The sequence below is a fragment of the Lynx rufus genome, unplaced genomic scaffold (assembly GCF_022079265.1).
Source record: "Lynx rufus isolate CCGP_SWC_20201006 ecotype Redwood Valley unplaced genomic scaffold, mLynRuf1.p SCAF_28, whole genome shotgun sequence".
NCBI lineage: Eukaryota > Metazoa > Chordata > Mammalia > Carnivora > Felidae > Lynx > Lynx rufus.
In genome coordinates, this window is record NW_025814843.1 from 10853514 (window position 1) to 10871241 (window position 17728).

General features: G+C 54.2%; 1 protein-coding gene across 1 annotated transcript; it reads left to right on the forward strand.

Moving 5' to 3' along the window:
- The first annotated feature begins 6198 nt into the window (after positions 1-6198).
- Positions 6199-15865, forward strand: LOC124519617 (asialoglycoprotein receptor 2-like). Its single transcript, XM_047089975.1, has 8 exons — positions 6199-6259; positions 9835-9954; positions 10060-10155; positions 10550-10621; positions 10789-10893; positions 10967-11106; positions 15363-15469; positions 15709-15865. The coding sequence occupies exons 1-8, from the start codon at positions 6199-6201 to the stop codon at positions 15863-15865; spliced, it is 858 nt and encodes a 285-aa protein (XP_046945931.1).
- Positions 15866-17728: the final 1863 nt, after the last annotated feature.

The window sequence follows — 17728 nt, forward strand, 5'->3', positions numbered from 1 at the left end:
TCTCTCTCTCATAAATAAATAAATAAGCCTGACCTTGAGCAAGCAAAACCTAACTAAGCAGATAAGTTAAATTAATATTCATAATGAATCTCGGGGTCTCTTAAACATACTGATGCTCTTACAAACACCATCGAATTATTTTATATCCTCCAACTGAAACCACAGGTCAAACATCAAGTGCTTGATTTTATATTTTACTCTGATATCACAAGACTAACTTCAGGGACGCCTGGCTGGCTCAGTCGGTTAAGCGTCCGACTTCGGCTCAGGTCACGTTCTCGCGGCCTGTGCGTTCGAGCCCCGCGTCAGACTCTGTGCCGACAGCTCGGAACCTGGAACCTGTTTGGGATTCTCTCTCCTTCTCTCTACCCCTTCCCCGCTTTCTTTCTTTCTCTCTCTCAAAATAAATAAGTTAATTAAAAAAAAGAAAAAGGCTATCCTTCCCTAGAGGGAGAGCTTTGCTATCGCACGTCAGCTGGGGTTGAGGATTCTTGCTGGTCGGAGCTGGAGACGGGGATGTGGGGCCTGGAGCCACGGCGAGCCCTCTTCTAGCTGCTAAGCTAGGGTTAAACTCACAGCTCTCATTCCCTGGGTCTCGTTTAATCCATTCCACATTTTTTGGGGACGTCAGATTGGAGAGGATGGAATTATGCACACCCACTAAGGTTGCTCGGGCCTCCCTTCACTTCACTGCAGGGGAGGGGCGGTGAATACAGAATTCTTTACCATTTATTCAGCCTGGGCAGGATCCGTCTCTACCACCTACCTGCAGGGTAGTTGACTGACTTGGCCACCGCTGACCTCACATTCATCAGGACGACTTGCACTATTTTGAGACTCATTAAAAAACCTTTTAAAAAAGTGCTTATTTATTTTTAAGAGAGAGAGACAGAGCACGAGCAGGGGAGGGGCAGAGAGAGAGGGAGACACAGAATCCGAAGCGGGCTCCAGGCTCCGAGCTGTCAGCACAGAGCCCGACGCGGGGCTCGAACTCACAAACCATGAGGTCATGACCTGAGCCGAAGTGGGACGCTGAACCGACTGAGCCGCCCAGGGGCCCCCTGCCCGCCCAGTGCGGAATTTAATAGCTGATGAGTGGGGTCCATTCTCATTCTCGTGTCTTTGTAGGGGATTTCCCTCCCTCTCCAGTGGCTTCCAGAACCTTCCCTGGTATTCTGAAATTTCACAATGGCACCCTTCGGGTCATTCTTCAGTGACTGACCTGAGCAGTTAGTTGGTGATCTGAATTAGAGGCCTCAATGTTTTCATTCTAACTAACATTCTTGCACCATTTCTTTGATAACTTTCTCCCTTTTAGTTCCCTGTTTTTCCTTCTAGAACTTCTCCCAGGGGGTTGTTGGCTCTCCACGTTGATCTGTCACGGCAAATAAGGAGGTTTTACAGGGCCGATGAAGGAAAAGCCCTCTCTCCTCTGAACTAAGTCTCAGTAGACAGATATACGGATATTGAGATGTCTTTTTTGCTGATAAGCAGTGAAAGGTGGGTTTCGCTTAAAATCTTAAATCAAAAGGACTTATTAAGATTTCATCCAAGAATTAGGCAGACCTATGTGCCTGGGAGCTGGGGGGCTGAGGTGGTGGCCCAGAGAGTTTCCCTAATGAGAAACATACGTGGAAACATGAGGCCAGAGGGGGGAAAAAGAGTCCCCCTAATTTAGATATTTTCTTACTAAAACGTTTTTTTCTTTTTATCTCTTTGTCCTTTTGCGCGCACTCTCTCTTTCTCTCTCTCTGTCCCTCTCTTTCCTGGGAGCTTTCCTAAAATTTATCTTCCAAAGCTTCTCCTAACTTTTTGACTTCAACAACACTATTCTTATTACTTTTTTATTTTCAAAAGAGCTTTCTTGTTTTTTGAACAAGCGTCTAGAATACACCAGAAATCCTGGTTAATCCACAAAGTGGATTCAGGAAACCCGAAAGGAAAACAAACAAAGGATATGAAAACAGCAGTTCTTACAAGGGGAAACTCAGATGATCACCACACAGATGAGGAAGTATCCAAGCCCACTCTTAACTGGAAATGTGAAATAAGAAACTGGGAAGAAGGTGTCAGATCTGCAGCAACTGGGAAGTTGAATAGTATCAAAGGTTGAGAAGGATGAACCAGATAGGGGTTGGAGGGGTGGGGGTGGGGTGGACTGTCATGGGCCAGTGGCGGGGGGGGGGGGGGGGGGGCAGTATCCTCGGGCATAGCCATTCTGGAAAACGTGTGCCCTGACGGGACTCAGGCAAATCAAGCCTGAGAATAATTTGTGATCTCGTGATTTGACCGTATCATACAGGGAAGGTCTCGCCTAGATCTGCGCAGGGACATGGTGACCAGCAGAGAGAAGACAGAAAGATAATTCTGGGTTATTACTATTCTCATAGAAGGCTCAGGGATGGGAGAGACAGTAAGGGGGGAGGGGGAGGGGGAGGATCTCAGGCAAGCAGAAAAAAGAAAAGGGGGACAAAGACCACACACACACACACAAATATTGTGGCTCCGATCTCATCAGCTCAAAAACGTGCGTGTGCCTGGAATGAAGCGCGTGAATATCCTGTGACCCAGCGATTTCATTCTTGGATATAGTTCCGAGAGAACTTCTCACGTACGTCCGCGTGGAAATGTGGTGGGAACATCAGCCGCGGTGTTGACGGTGGCGGTTGGGAGCTGCCGACAGCCTAGGGTTCCTCGCTAGGGGACTGGGTAAATAAACCGCGATCGACACACACCAGTGAGTTCGTAGCAACAAGCCAGATGTGCTAATAGCAACGCGGACGGATCTTAAACATTTGTTGCTGGGCGAGGAAGGTCAGGAACAAAAGATTTATCAAAGTCCCATTTACGCACCTGATGGACAAATAGACACGCACACATTTGACAAGGATGCATATTGAAGAGTAAATATTGTTGTGGTTACCTGTTGATACATAACATACATCCACCCCCAACCTCAGCGGTTGAAAACAAACGACCGCTTATTATGTCTCAGGACTCTCCGGGGCCAGAAATTAGGGCAGGCCCAGACAGGGGGCCCATGTCGCATTGGCTAGGGTTACGCACTCGTGTGTATTCAGCTGTTGGGCTGGGCTGGGCTGGGCTGGAAGCTCCCAGAAGGCTTTGTTCACACGTCCTCAGGCCTCAGCATTTCCCCGTGTGGTCTCTCTCTCTCTCTCTCTGTCCCTCTCTGTCTCGATCTCTCAATGTCCGTATGGTGTCTTGCTTCCCCACCTCCAGCCCAAGCCTCTGTCTCTGTAGCAGGGTAGCTGGGCTCCCATAAAACATGGTGGCTGGCTTCCAAGACTGAGCTGAAGCCTGGGCCCAGAACTGGCAGATTGTCCCTTCTAGCGCTTTCCATCGGCTACGGCAAGTCACCCAGTGAGCCCAGCTCTGCGGGGAGGGGAAGTAGACTGTAGCTCTAGAAGGGTGGTGCGACTTGCGTGCCCATCAGAAGAGAAGTTGATGGCCGCCATTTTTGGAGGTTGTCCCATGCAGCAAAGACACCACTCTGGCTGCCCGTGGAGAGTAGGAGGATTGGCTTTGGGGGAACAGGGGAAGTAGGAGGGAGGATTGGGTGTCACCAACTCAGGAATACAGCTAACCTAAGTTTTTGTGCCTGAGGTACCGCCCAAAAAAATGCCAAGCGAAAATCAACCAAATAAAAACAGGATTCCATAACCCAAATCAGAAAAACCCAAGAAAAAGGTGGTAAGACAATATAAAACCTTCAGAAATAATCCAAGTATATGTCAGCTTTCGGTAAATTAAAACCTGATTTTCAAGATTAAAAAAAAGTTTTTTAATGTTTATTTTTGAGAGAGAGAGAGAGAGAGAGAGAGAGAGAATGAGTGGGGGAGGGGCAGAGAGAGGGAGACACAGAATCCGAAGCAGCTCCAGGCTCTGAGCTGTCAGCACAGAGCCCGACGCGGGGCTCGAACTCACAAGCCGTGAGATCATGACCTGAGCGGAAGTCAGATGCTTAACTGACTGACCCACCCAGGCGCCCCTCAAGATTTTATTTTTAAGTAATCCCTACACCTAACGTGGGCCTCGGACTCACAACCCCAAGACCAAGGGTTGCACGCTCTACTGACTCAGCCAGCCAGGCGTCCCTAAAATGCTGACTTTGGAACAGGGAGAAAGAGAAGGACGCAGCGAATGTCTCTTGTGTCCCCTGTCCTATCTTGCCAGTGGGGGGGGGTGTTGAACCCAGTTCCGTGGAGGTGGGTGGCCAGCGAGAATCCCCCCCATCCCCGGATGGCAGCTGGCCCACCTCGACAGGCAGTGGATAATCCACTTGGCAAAGTTCTTGCCCAAATCTTGGAACTGAAACCACCTCCTTGCCCAGACTGGGGCCTCCCAGCCCTGATTTCCAAGCCTGCGGGCGTGGCCCGTGAGCCGACTGGGAAAGTTCGTCTACGTGGTCACGAAGTAGGATGCGGGGAGCGAGGTGAGCACTGTTGTAGGAAACCGTCGCGTCCACAACGCATGTACCAATTCATTCCTTCATCCGCTCGTTTCTTCAGCAAATACTTGTTAAGCACCTGCTATGTGGCAGGTGCTGGGGCATCAGAACAAAGTGAAGCACAGTGTGTGGGGGGGTGCGTGTGTCTGACTGAGGGATATGGTCAAAAAACTAAAGCAGCCACCACTGTCTTGGGGACCTGGCAGGAAGGCAGGAGGTTGGAATGTGTGGCTGTCCCGTGTGTCTGCAAGTTCCCGCCAGAAAACACAGGCCCCTGATACCTTTTCAGCAGAAGGACTTAGCTGAATCAGAGAAACTCTGTCCTCGGCCAGCAGGCGTTTGGTGAGGGTCACAAAATCAGGGACGAAAGCTGTTTTCTTTCTCAAGCTATGGTGAGCTCCGGTGACTTTTCCCCTCTTATTTTTTTTTTTTAAGTTTATTTATTTACCTTGAGAGACAGAGAGAGAGGAATAAACCGGTGAGGGGCAGAGAGAAGGAGAGACAGAACCCCAAGCAGTTTCCCCACCATCAGCACAGAGCCCCATGCGGGGGTCGAACGCACGAACTGTGAGATCATGACCTGAGCTGAGATCAAGACGCTTAACCGGCTGAGCCCCGGGGGCGCCCCTGACTTCTCCCCTCTTTTATGCTGGGCTGCTTCTCTCTGCCTGCCCAGGGAAGGTCCCTTCATCTTCCCGAGGCCCCATTCCCTCCCCTGGGAGGTGGGGGCCACAGAAGTGCCAGCCCTGGGGGGCCGCCTTGGGACCCATTCAGCACAGGAGGGCGAAGCTGGTCCTGAGGGGCTTTATTCCCAGGAAAGTGAGGTGAGTCAGCCCAGAGCTGGGGGGCCTGTGCTGAGCCCGCACATTGGGCAAGAACAGGGAACTGGCGCCTCTGATCCGGGCCCGGGCATATTTGGAGACACCAACAATTCTGGGAAATTCAGGGGCAGGGCGTGGAAGGGGGGAGGGGCAGAGGGGAAACAGTGAACTGAGCCCCAGCCCCCTCCTGGCCCGCACCCCTCCCGAAAGGTGCAGCGAGGCACGAGGTGACCGGCGTGCGGGGGTGAGGGGGGCAGGCCAGGAGACCCCTTTCTCTGAGAAGAATAGAGACAGTCGTGTCCCCCGCCCCCACGACACTTTGCCTGAGTTCCAACCCTGTTTCCACTTTTATTTACTGTCCAAAGTCCCAGGGACAGGAGAGGCCAGGTTAGAACCACTTGGACACTCAGACACACGGACTCGGGGCCCTCGCCTGGGCCAGCCCTCCTGGTACCACCTGGCCCACTTTTCCGGGGTCTAGCCCCTCCTCGCCCTGGGGCCGGGCTGCCTGAGGGACCCGGGCGTCAGCCCTCCATACCCCTGACAGGTAACCAAAGTCAGGGGCAGGTGGGACTGGGGATGTTTGGTATGGAGGAGACCCTAGCGCAGGGACCGTGGGGGCCGGTGGAGGAGGGGGGTTTGGTCCATGAAAGCGGGGAAGGAGGGCTCCTGGCCGGGTCCCAGCCCAAGCAGTGTCCTGAGAAGGGACGAGACCCAGCTGCGTTTCAGCCCCAAACTCCCCTCCAACCTTAGACCCAACCCAGACGGTAGCCTCGATGTGCTCGGGTCCTCCACCCACCCCCCCATCAGCCTCTGCCCGAATTCACATCTTAGCTCAAGCTTCAGCCCGAACTCAGCCCCAGCCCTCAGAGGAGCCTCCACCGCCCAGGCTCCAGCCCTGCACCCGGCATGGCCAAGGACTTTCAAAACATCCAGCAGCTGGACTCCGAGGGAAACGACCACCAGCCGGGTGGAGGGGAGGGGCCGGGCCGTCATGGGCACAACCCCAGGAGAGAAGACCCCTTCCACGCAGGTGAGCGCCCAGCTTCCCGGGCTTTGCTCCCTCTCCCCCAGCTGCCGATTGCTCTGTCTCCCCGAGGCCTCTGTCCCTTTCACAGAGGTGGGACTTTTTAAGTATCTTCTTTGATGTGTACTTACATTTTTTTATTATTAAAATTTTTTTTAATATTTATTTATTTTTGAGAGAGAAAGAGACAGAGTACTAGTGGGGGAGGGGCAGAGAGAGAGGGAGACACAGAATCCGAAGGAGGATCCAGGCTCCGAGTTGTCAGCACCGAGCCCGACGCTGGGCTCGAACTCACAAACTGTGAGATCATGACCTGAGCCGAAGTCAGATGCTTAATTGACTGAGCCCCCAGGTGCCCCTGTAGTTACATTTTTAAGCATCTAGAATATTTTTACAATATCTGTTTTAATGCCCTTGTCTGCTAATTCTAATGTCTGCATCCATTCTAGATTTTTTTTTAGGTTTATTTATTTACTTTGAGAGAGATAGAGAGACCACCTGAACGAGGGAGGGGCAGAGAGAGAGAGGGAGAGAGAGAATCCCAAGCAGGCTCCTAGCTGTCAGTGCAGAGCCCAATATGGGGCTTGAACCCATGAACCATGAGATCATGACCTGAACCAAAATCAAGAGTCACGTGTGAGTGACTGACTGAGCCACACAGGTGCCTCTGGCTTGGTGTTGATAGATTTATGGACCTCCTCAACATGAGTTGTGTTTTCCTGCCTCTTTGTATGTCTGGTAATCTTTGAGTGCAGGCTAGACATTGTGAACTTTACTGTGTTGTGTGCTGGATATAGTTATATTCCTCTGAATAGTCTTGAGCTTCGTTCTGGGGTGCAGTTAAGCAACTTGGACTCGATCTGATCCTTTTGGGTTTTGCTTTTATGAATTTTTTCAAAGAAAATTTGTTACCTTATTTTTTTAAGTTTATTTAATTTTTTTTTTAGTAATCTCTACACCCAACTCAGGGCTTGAACTCATGACTCAGACCAAGAGTCACATGCTCTTCCAGCTGAGACAGCCAGGCGTCCCCACTTTTATGATTTGTCAGGAGGGTCTGGAGCCCTCCCAAGGTACCATTCCCGGTCCTGTATGAGCGCCACACAGGGTTCCTTTGCCCTTCCAGGTTGGTTTGATCTTGCCTGGCCTTGGGTAGTTTTCCTGACATGCACGTGTTGATCAGTGTGCAGCCCTCCGCAGACCAGAATTCTCTGGGCATCTCTCTCCTGTCTGAACTCTGCCCTTGTGGTCTCCCCAAACTCTCGCTTCCTCAGCTCGGAGAGTCTGCTGGGCCCTGCTGGGATTTCCCCTCCCTGCCCAAGGCCTGAAAACTGTCTCCTAGAAGCAGGCGGGTGACCACTGGGGCCCATCTCATTTTCCCCGTCTCCCCGGACCCTTGCCCTTTGTTGCCTGAGGTTCAAGTGTCTTGAGAGAGGTGGCTGATTTATACCTTGGTTGTTTCTGGCGGGGTGGGTGAATGTAGCCTCTGTTTTTCCACGTCTGGCAGACCCTTGCTTTTTTTTTTTTTTAATGTTTATTTATTTTTGAGAGAGAGAAACAGAGTGCAAGCAAGGGAGGGGTAGAGAGAGAGGGAGGCACAGAATCTGAAACGGGCTCCAGGCTCCGAGCTGTCAGCACAGATACAGACGCGGGGCTCGAACTCACGAACTATGAGATCCCCACCCGAGCCGAAGTCGGATGCTTAACCGCCTGAGCCACCCAGGCGCCCCTGGCAGACCTTCGCTTTTACCTTGAAACTTGCCTGGGCAGCACCTTTTATATTTGACCTCATTGTGTTCTCAGAACCATCCAGTCAGGTGGCTCGTCTTCTGACCTCCATGTTTCTTATGTGGTAAGAACCCTGAATCCGAGTCCTACCCTCTTAGCCAGCGGCTCGGGGCACGACAGCGTGCTGTGAGCTGCGGGCACGGAGCTGTACGGCAGATGTCCGGATCTTACTCGTCTTGCATAAACGCAGCTTTGTACCCGTCGAACAGCGACTCCCCATTTCCTTGGACCCCGGCAACCGTCATCTTAGACTTCTGTGAGTCTGGCGATTTGGGGTCCCTCACAGAAGCGGGCACGAGAACGTTGAGGCACCGAGACTTGTCCGTGTGGGCCGCGGGCGGTCTGATTTGAGCGGGGGTGTGGGGACGGGTTGCCGCCCTCGCCCAGGATTGGGGTCTATGGGTCCTAGGTCAGGCTGGGAAGCAGGACGGGGGCCTGAGCAGCGGACGGGGTTGGAGAGAGCGGTCGGACTCAGCCCCGGGAACCTACTTAGCCAGGGGAAGACTGCGGTCAGGGACAGCTTCTGGATGGAGAGACGCCCCGGGCGTCAGGAGGGCGGGGGGGAGGCGGGGTGTCGGGCACAGGGGAGGCTGTGTTCGCAGTGGAATGTGGAGACGTGGCCTCCCTGGCTCAGGATGGAGTCCCGAGCGGGAAGGGGAGGAGGTGACAGTCATTGGAGTCAGGATGTCAGGAGTTCACAGGGAGTGTCCACTTCTGGATGGTGGCAGGAGGGAGACCGGGGAGGAAGCCTCCGGGCCTCTGGCTGACCTCCCCCCCCCCCGACCCCTCCAGGGTGCAGGGGTGTCAAGGTGTCATGGCGATGGGGACAGCGGAAAGTGGGGTGTGAGGCAAAGACGTGTCGTTGCGGGTGAAGGTGCCTGAGCGGGCGCTTCGGCCCGGAGGACAGCGCTGCCCCAGGCCAGGGGACGCTGGGCGGGGCGAAGCCAGCTCAGTGCCTGTGCAGCTGGGGTGTGTTTGTGACAGAGTGTGCGAGAATGTGTGCTCATGAGAGTGTGTGCTCATCCTGGGCCTGCACGTCCCGCTGCCGGCGCCCGGCTGCGCGATCGGGTCCCAAAGCGAGGGTGGCGGGGGCCAGACGGGATCGGGCTGCGCTGGGGGCAACAGCGAGTGGGCAGCAGTCAGGGTGGAACGAGTGCGAAGGTGAACTGAGAAACGTGTGTGCCCGTGTGTGTGGGGGGGGTCCGAGTTTCTGTGAGGTGACTGAGGCTACAGGGGGGAGTTCACAGCGGAGGGAGGGACTGGGGGGGGTCGAGTGCAGCAGGAAACGGACAAGGGGCTGGGAGGGCGCGGTCTGCGGTGGAATGACCTGGACTGAAGGCGGGGGGGGGGGGGGGGCTTTTTCCGGTGCAGGACGTGTCCGAGCCGCCCAGGCGCGCGTTGCAAGAACACGGAGCCGGGCCTCCGGGTCCCCGGGTCCGAGAGCGGGGCTTTGCCCACGGATGACGTGGACACCGCGCGCCCCGTGCACCTGCGGCGGCACGTGTGCACGTGCGGTGAGCGTGCGGATGCGGTGTGTGCAGGGCCTGAGCCCTGGGGTCAAAGCCCAGTGACTCCCTCCCCGGCTGGCTACCCCCACCCACTCTCCTCCGGGCCACCGGGGCCCCGCTCCCCGGCGCTCCCACCGTGCGCTCCCACCGTGCGCTCCCACCGTGCGCTCCGTAGGCCTCCCGCGCCCCAGGCGCTTCCCTCTGACGCCCCTTCTCCGCCAGGGCGCCCTCCTCGCCCGCCGTGGCTGCTGCAGCGTCTATGCTCCAGGCCCCGCCTCAGTCTGCTCAACCTGGGCCTCAACGCCCTGCTGCTGGTGGCCGTCTGCGTCATCGGGTCCCAGAGTGAGGGTCGCAGGGGCCGGGCGGGGCCGGGGCGGGAGGGGCTGTCCTTCGGGACCCAGCCCGCTCCACTTTGCCCTGTCCCTTCTGTCCCCCGCCCCCGCCAAGGAGCCCAGCTTCAAGAGGAGCTGCGGATCCTGAAAGAGAACTTCAGCCACTTCTCCTCCGGCGTCTTCACGGAGATGGGCGCTCTCGGCTCGCATGGTGAGGGGGCGCCCCCCCGGGGGGAGCAGGAGGGGGGCGTGTCTGGGGTGCTGGGGGCAGGGGGCCCCCAGGCTTCCAGGGACGGGATCCCTGGGCGGAGGGACCCGGAAGGATGATCGGGCAGGTGCAGAGGGTGGGGGTTAGTGCCGGGTGGAGGGAACAGAAGCTGCGAGGCCAGCAGGTGAGGAAGACCCTGCGAGGCGGGGGCTAAGTGGTGAGGGGTCATGCCGGCAGGCCCTGCTAATGAAGTGGCGGGTCTGTTTTGGGAACGTGGGGACCCTGCTGAGGCTTAGGAAGCCGCTGTGGGGACGGGGTGGAGGCGGGGAGGCCAGGGGCCGGGACGCAGGGTGGAGGCAGAGGGGAGGGAAAATGCTTGAGCTTTCTTCCTTTTCAGGGGGCAATGCCAGTGACCTGCTGACCTCTCTGGAGGCCAAGCTGGAGAAACAGCAGAAGGACCTGGAAGCAGGTCAGAGACCCTCCCCGGGGGGTGTGCGCGCGTGCGAGCGTGCGTCGTGTGGGTGCGCGCGCAGCGTGTATGCGTGAGCGCGCGGACTCCCGCGTGGGGTCCCGGGGGGCTGGCGCCGGCACTGCCCGCCACGCGATGCCCACCGTGTCCGTCGCCCGGTGCCCTAGATCACGCCACCCTGCTCCTTCATCTGAAGCACTTCCCCGTGGACCTGCGCATCCTGACTTGTCAGATGGCCTTCTTCCGGAGCAACGGTAGGGCCCGGGCACGGGGTCCCCGGTCCCAGGGCGCCTGTGCCCTCCTGCCGGGGCTCATCTCCCCGCGCCCCCGGCCCCTCAGGCACAGAATGCTGCCCGGCCAACTGGCTGGAGTTCGAGGGCAGCTGCTACTGGTTCTCGCGCTCCGGGAAGACCTGGCCGGAGGCCGAGAAGTACTGCCGGCTGGAGAACGCGCACCTGGTGGTCGTCAACTCCAGGGAGGAGCAGGTGAGCGCGGCCCAGGGTATGCCCGGGGGGCTGGGCAGGCTGCTTTAGTATTATTTTCTAACCAAAGGAAGCGTCCAGAAGCAGAAGTGTGGCCGAGCGCCAGGAAGTTCATGGCGAAACGGCCACTGATTCTAAGAGGTGGGACGTTAGCGCCAGGAGCTCGGGCACAGGTGCTCCGACGGCACAGTGTGGACGCCGGGGCCCTTCTTGCTGGACTTGGGGTGGGGTCGGTCATGGGCTGAAAGGGACAGAGTGGGCAGGGTTCCTGGGTCCCTCCAAAGCGCTTCAGGTCTCCCCTGCCCATCGCTGCCACCAGCCACAGCCGCGAACACGTGTTCCCAGGGGAGGACCAAGCCATTAGAAGGGGGGGGGCGATTTTCTGAAAAGGAGGATACGACGGGGATCGGTCATTGAGTCTTTGCTGCGTGCGAGGAGTTTTCATGCGTTCACCTGTAATCCTCACGACCCTGTGGGGCGGGTGCTCGGACCCCCCCTTTGAGGGAGGGAGAGATGAGGGGACTAAGAAAAAGGGGGGGTCAAGTGACTTGCCCGTAATGCAGGACAGAGCCAGAATTCAGATTCGCTCACCTCCTTAGCCGGTGTTTTCAACTCGACATATTGCCAGAATATATTTACTGAATATGTATATTGAATATATACTTAATATATCAAACGTATATATTTATATATGAACAATAGATATCAATATGCCAATATGATATATATTTATATATGAACGTATATATTTATATATGAACAAGATATCAATATGCCAATATAGCAAACGTATAGACATTGATCAATATATCAAATATATATTTACATATAAACATATTTAAAGATATCAATATATCAAACATATAGACATTGATCAATATGTCAAATATGTATGTTTATATACCAACATATATAAAGATATCAACATATTATATCAATATGCCAATGTATCAAATTTATATATACTAATATATCAAATGTATCAGTGTATATATGTATTTATACAGTAGAATAATTACAAACATATTTCGCTTTGCCGATCAGGTTGAAACTGCCCAAGTGCACGCACTTTTGACTTGAAAAAAAAAATGCCCGTTTCACGTGGGTCAGCCTGAGATCTCTGTGCTCTGTGCTCTGACCCACAGTAAGTTCGTGATGGCCCCAGCTTTGCGGTGGCCCTGGCTGACTGCCCTTGTGATGGCGTGACCCTGAGGGTCTGCTTTCAGGCCTTGCATGCGGATAAAAGTAGATGGTCCTTCCTTTCTTCTTCCTTGCATTTGCTTCACCTGCCTCTGTCCATGCTTTTGGAGTCTTTGTTTTAAATTGGTGATTCTCAGCCTCAGATGTATAATGCCAGCCTTTACACGGGAGGAGTTTAAAAAATAGTGACCCTGGGCTGATGGCTCAGAGCCTGGAGCCTGTTTCCCATTCTGTGTCTCCCTCTCTCTCTGGCCCTCCCCCGTTCATGCTCTGTCTCTCTCTCTGTCCCAAAAATAAATAAACGTTGAAAAAAAAATTAAAAAAAAAAAAAAAAAGGGGGCGCCTGGGTGGCGCAGTCGGTTGGGCGTCTGACTTCAGCCAGGTCACGATCTCGCGGTCCGTGAGTTCGAGCCCCGCGTCGGGCTCTGGGCTGATGGCTCAGAGCCTGGAGCCTGTTTCCCATTCTGTGTCTCCCTCTCTCTCTGGCCCTCCCCCGTTCATGCTCTGTCTCTCTCTCTGTCCCAAAAATAAATAAACGTTGAAAAAAAAAATTTTTAAAAAATAGTGACCTTGGTCTCACACCCCAAAACTCTGTTAAACTTTCTTTTAATGTTCATTTATTTTTTTGACGGAGAGAGAGTCAGAGTGCGAGCAGGGGAGGGACAGAGAGAGAGGGAGACACAGAATCCGAAGCAGGCTCCGGGCTCTGAGCTGTCAGCACAGAGCCCGACACGGGGCTCGCACTCACAGACTGTGAGATCATGACCTAGCGGAAGTCAGATGCTTACCCGACTGAACCCCCCCGGGTGCCCCTAGACTTGGCTTATTTTTAATTATACTAATGATGACTTCTAATTGCTAAATTGCATTTAAAATTATGTAAATGATGGGCTGAAATTTATTGGCTTAAAAAAATCAGCGAGTTCATATAACTTCCCATATGAAAGGTGAGGAAACCAGCCCACTTATTCTTATCTACGTGCCTTGTTTTTTTTGTTTTTTGGGTTTTTTGGGGGGTTCGTTTTTAAGTAGCTCCATGTCCAATGTGGGGCTCAAACTCATGACCCTGAGATCAAGAATTCAATGCTCTACTGGCTGAGCCAGCCAGGCACCCCTGCCTCATTTTTTTTTCTTTTTAATTGAGATATCATTGACATGTAACATTGTGTAAGTTTGAAGCCTACAGTGTGTGGGTTTGATACATTTACACATTGCAATATGATTGCTCCTTGCTAACACCTTTAGCGTGTCACAAAATCATCATTTCTTTTTTGTGTTGACGGCAATTAAGATCTAGTCTCTTAGCAACTTTGAAGTTGCTAATGCCTCCTCCTTCTAGTCTCCCCGAGATTCTGGAAGTGTTTTGCCCCGAGTGGTTGGAGTCCTTGCTGTCTTGAATCTCACCAGCCTCATCCAGGCATATCTCGTTGTTGATTCTTCTCCTTGGGGGTTTTGCTCCGAGGTCAGGAGCGTCCTCTTAATCCGTCAAGTTGGGTTTTCTAACTTTTTAAACATATGTTTAAATACATGAACATTACATTTTTTTTTTTCCTTGCGTGGGCTCTTTCTTTTTCTGGAACTGGTCATGCAAATATACCTCTGTGATGTGCCGTCCCCAGTCACCACCTTGTGCCCTTTGCTTCTTGTTTTTCTCTCTTTCCCTCTGCCTTGCGGTCCTGTCCTCAAGCCTATAGTTTATACTCGATGCCCGGCTTTCTGAGGGGCTCCTGGGCTTTCTTGCAGAGCTCAAATCTTCCTCTTGGGTTTCTTCCCTTCACGTAGCGTCGTATTATTTTTCTTCTTGGATATTTTCTCTGGTATTTTACATCATTCATCTCTTCTTTGCTTTTAAAAAGTTTTTGAAAAATGTTTATTTTTGAGAGAGAGAGACAGAGACAGAGAGACAGAGCGCGAGCAGGGGAGGGGCAGGGAGAGAGGGAGACACAGAATCCGAAGCAGGCTCCAGGCTCTGAGCTGTCAGCACAGAGCCCAACAAGGGGCTCGAACCCACAGACTGTGTGATCATGACCTGAGCCGAAGTTGGATACTTAGCCAACTGAGCCACCTGGGTTCCCCTGAAACTGAGATCCTGAATGGGTGTTGGGGTAGGAGACAAGGAAAGGACTGGAGTTGGGGTAGCAGCTGTGAGCTGGGAATGAAATGGGCATCAGGTCAGGGGGCGGAGGTCCCACCCCCCATCCCCCCCCCACCTCCCCACCCCTGGGCACTGGACTTCCTGGGCTCTGCAGCTACCTCAAGTTCCTTAACCTCGGTTATGTGAACTGGGAATCACCAGGATGCCCAATTTAGAGACTTTGTAAGGATCAGATAAGAGAATCTTCGTAAAGCACTTAGCACGACGTTTAGCCCAGCCAACGTCCACCAAATAATAACTCCAGTTACAGAAGGAAAGACAGGAATAGTTGTGCTGGGAGCTGGTGCTTCAGATCGAGCTGCAGAAGACTCAAGGAGTCACAGCTATGGCCTGAATGGAGGTCCCAGGGACTAGAACCTTCCTCCCCGCTTGTGAGACACAAGCCCGCTGCCCCAATCTAAGCAGGGACGCGGAGACTCCGAGCACAGTGAAGCGAGGCTCTAATCAACGTTCTTACAAGAGCGGGCGTCTGACGGCGCACTCCGAGCGGTGACAGCAGACGATTTATCTCCTAGCTGAAGTCCCTCCCCTGCTTCCTCATTGGCTGCGTGCTACAGAGGGTACAGCCTTACGCCGACGTGGCCTGGGCCCGCCCACGGGAGGCACAACGTAGTCTGATTAGAACGAGTGGACGTTCCCTGGGGCGACGCAGAGACGTCAGTTGGGTGGCGCGTGCTCATTGCAAAGCCTTTGAAAAAGAATCCCGCGAAACGGAGGCTGGCGGGAGGGTGGGAGAAGGAGGAAGTGAGGTGTCTAAGGGTTTGGGACCCCACTGTGGGAGTGGGGAGGTCCGTGCAGATTTCCAATAGGCCGGAAACTCCTGTTAACCAGATAGCCCAGCTTTTTAGTTGGTACTTCTGGAAATGAATCATCTCCCTTACTTGTCACACCACCTGTTTTCCAGAAGTTCATTTCACAGCACATAAACCCCTTTGATGCCTGGATAGGTCTCACGGACAGCGATGGCTCGTGGAAGTGGGTGGATGGCACGGACTATAATCATGGCTACAAGTAAGTGGTTCCCCCCTCGTCCTCCTTCGTTTGGCCTGGGGCCAGCCACTCCCACCCTTCCTTCGGGGACCAAAGTCCCCAGGCCTCCCCCTCCCGGGTTCCCAACCTCCAAGGCTGCAGCGTGCGCTCCTGGCCCCCTCCTCGGGATGTGCTTTTCCTGAGCTGGGGGCTGGGGGGGGGGAGTGAGGGCTGCAGGGGTAGGTAGGGGTCAAAGCCTGAGCTCTAGCCTGCCTTCCTAGGAACTGGGCCGCCACTCAGCCAGACGACTGGCAGGGCCACGAGGTGGGAGGAGGCGAAGACTGCGCGGAAGTCCGCTCCAATGGCCGCTGGAATGACAATTTCTGCCAGCAGGTGCAGCGCTGGGTGTGCGAGATGAGGCAGAACATCACGGGTTAGAAGCCCCGCCCCCTGCCCCGCCCCCCAGCTCACCGGAGGATTTTGAAGAAAGGAAAAATAGAGGCCTGGGGAGGGGCGGAGCGGGGGGGGGGGGGGGCATCACCGCCCTGGAGATGCTGAGGTCCCGCCTCCTTCAGCAAGTCACCGTGACGATTATGATTCTCAGGCCGCTCAATAGGGGAAGAAGAAATGACTTGAAACTGTGTGGATTGGTCGTTGGGAGCTGGGAAGAGGTGGGGAGCAAAGAAGGGGTGGGGGGTCCGGAAGAGACAGGTTCAGTCCGAGCCAGCTGTTCCTGGGGACCCCATCCCAAGGGACATGGGTCAGGGAGGGGAGGGGGGCTTGGAGCAGAGCCGCTCAGCGGGACGCAGCCCCTGGAAACAGCGCCCTCCACCCCCCAAATCCTTGGCAGTAGGGGGGGGACTCCTGCAGAAGAGGTTTTGGGGAACAACAGCACCCCCCCCCCACCGCCAGCCCGGGAGCTGTGGCCCAGCTGCCTGGGGGCCCGTGGAAAATACTCTCTAAGGGGAGGCAGGCCGGGAAGCCTCTGTGCCCTGTGTCCACTGTGACCGCTCCTCTCTGGACCATAACAGATCTAGACATTTCCCCAGCACAGGGTGTCACTGGCCGCTTCCACGGTGCCTGAACTTCACCCTTCCAAGATCATCCTGAAGGCGATATTAAGAGGGCCTTTAAACAATTGGATCTTGTTTTATTTCTACTAAAATAATATATGGTCTTAGTAAAAAGTGTTTCTCTCTCTCCCTCTCTCTCTCTCTCTCACACACACACTCAGGGAGGCCCCTCACTCCCCCGCCTTCTCCCAGAGTTAACTATCGTGCCCAGAGGATTAGTCAGGGCTCTCCAAAGAACCAGTCGGATGTGGACGTATGTGTGTGCATCACTTATTAAAGAGATTTGTTATAAGGATTTGGCTCGTGCGATTATGGAGGTAGACGAGTCCTGCGGGTGTGCAGGCGAGCCGGACCCCCCGGAGAGCCAGTGGTGACAATTCCAGTGTGAATCCACAGCCCGGGCACCCAGGAGAGCCCATGGTGCGGTTCCAGGTGAAGGCGGCGAGCTCACGACCCGGGAAGAGTGGATGTTCCCTTCCCGTGCCAGCTGATGTTGCAGGGAGAAGGGGGTCAGGCAGGGAGAACGTTCTCTTCCTCCGGGGAGGGCCCACTGTTTATTCTAGCCGGGGGCTTAGCCCAACCTGCTCTACCAATTCCAGCGTTCACCCTATCCCGAGCACAGACACACCCACAATGGTGTCTGCTGGCACCCTGGGGTCCGGTCAAGTGGACGCATAAAATGACCCGAGCCAGGTTTCCCGTCAGGGGGTTTCCTGCATTCGTGCCTGGGTGCAACGTGGCATTTCGCTCTGGCTTCTTTTGATTTTGTGGCCACGCACCCAGTGTCGCCTGCTCCCTGACAAGTTCTGCCTCGTGGAATTTGGCATCGAGAGTTCCCAAGCATGGATGCGCCCTGGGGGATCTGGCCATTCTCTGTGGTGGACCAGTGGCCATTTTTGTGTTCACCCGTAGTATTTATTTTTTAATGTTTTTATTTATTTTTGAGAGAGAGCGTGAGCAGGGGAGGGGCAGAGGAACTGAAGCGGGCTCTGCGCTGACAGCACTGAGCCCGATGCGGGGCTCGAACCCATGAACTGTGAGATGACGACCAGAGCTGAAGTCTGACGCTCAACTGACTGAGTCCCCCAGGCGCCCCATATTTTCACCTGCAATATTTCAAGCAATTGCTGCTTCTAACCCCATGCTTTCTACATTTCCTAATTTTCTTTAAAAAAATTTTTTTTAATGCTCATTTATTTTTGAGAGAGAGGCAGAACCTGAATGGGGC

Coding starts and splice junctions, on each gene's coding strand:
- LOC124519617 (XM_047089975.1), top strand. CDS start 6,199: ATGGCCAAGGACTTTCAAAACATCCAGCAGCTGGACTCCGAGGGAAAC. Junction 9,955..10,059: donor CTGCGTCATCGGGTCCCAGA/GTGAGGGTCGCA, acceptor GCCCCCGCCAAG/GAGCCCAGCTTCAAGAGGAG. Junction 10,156..10,549: donor GGGCGCTCTCGGCTCGCATG/GTGAGGGGGCGC, acceptor CTTCCTTTTCAG/GGGGCAATGCCAGTGACCTG.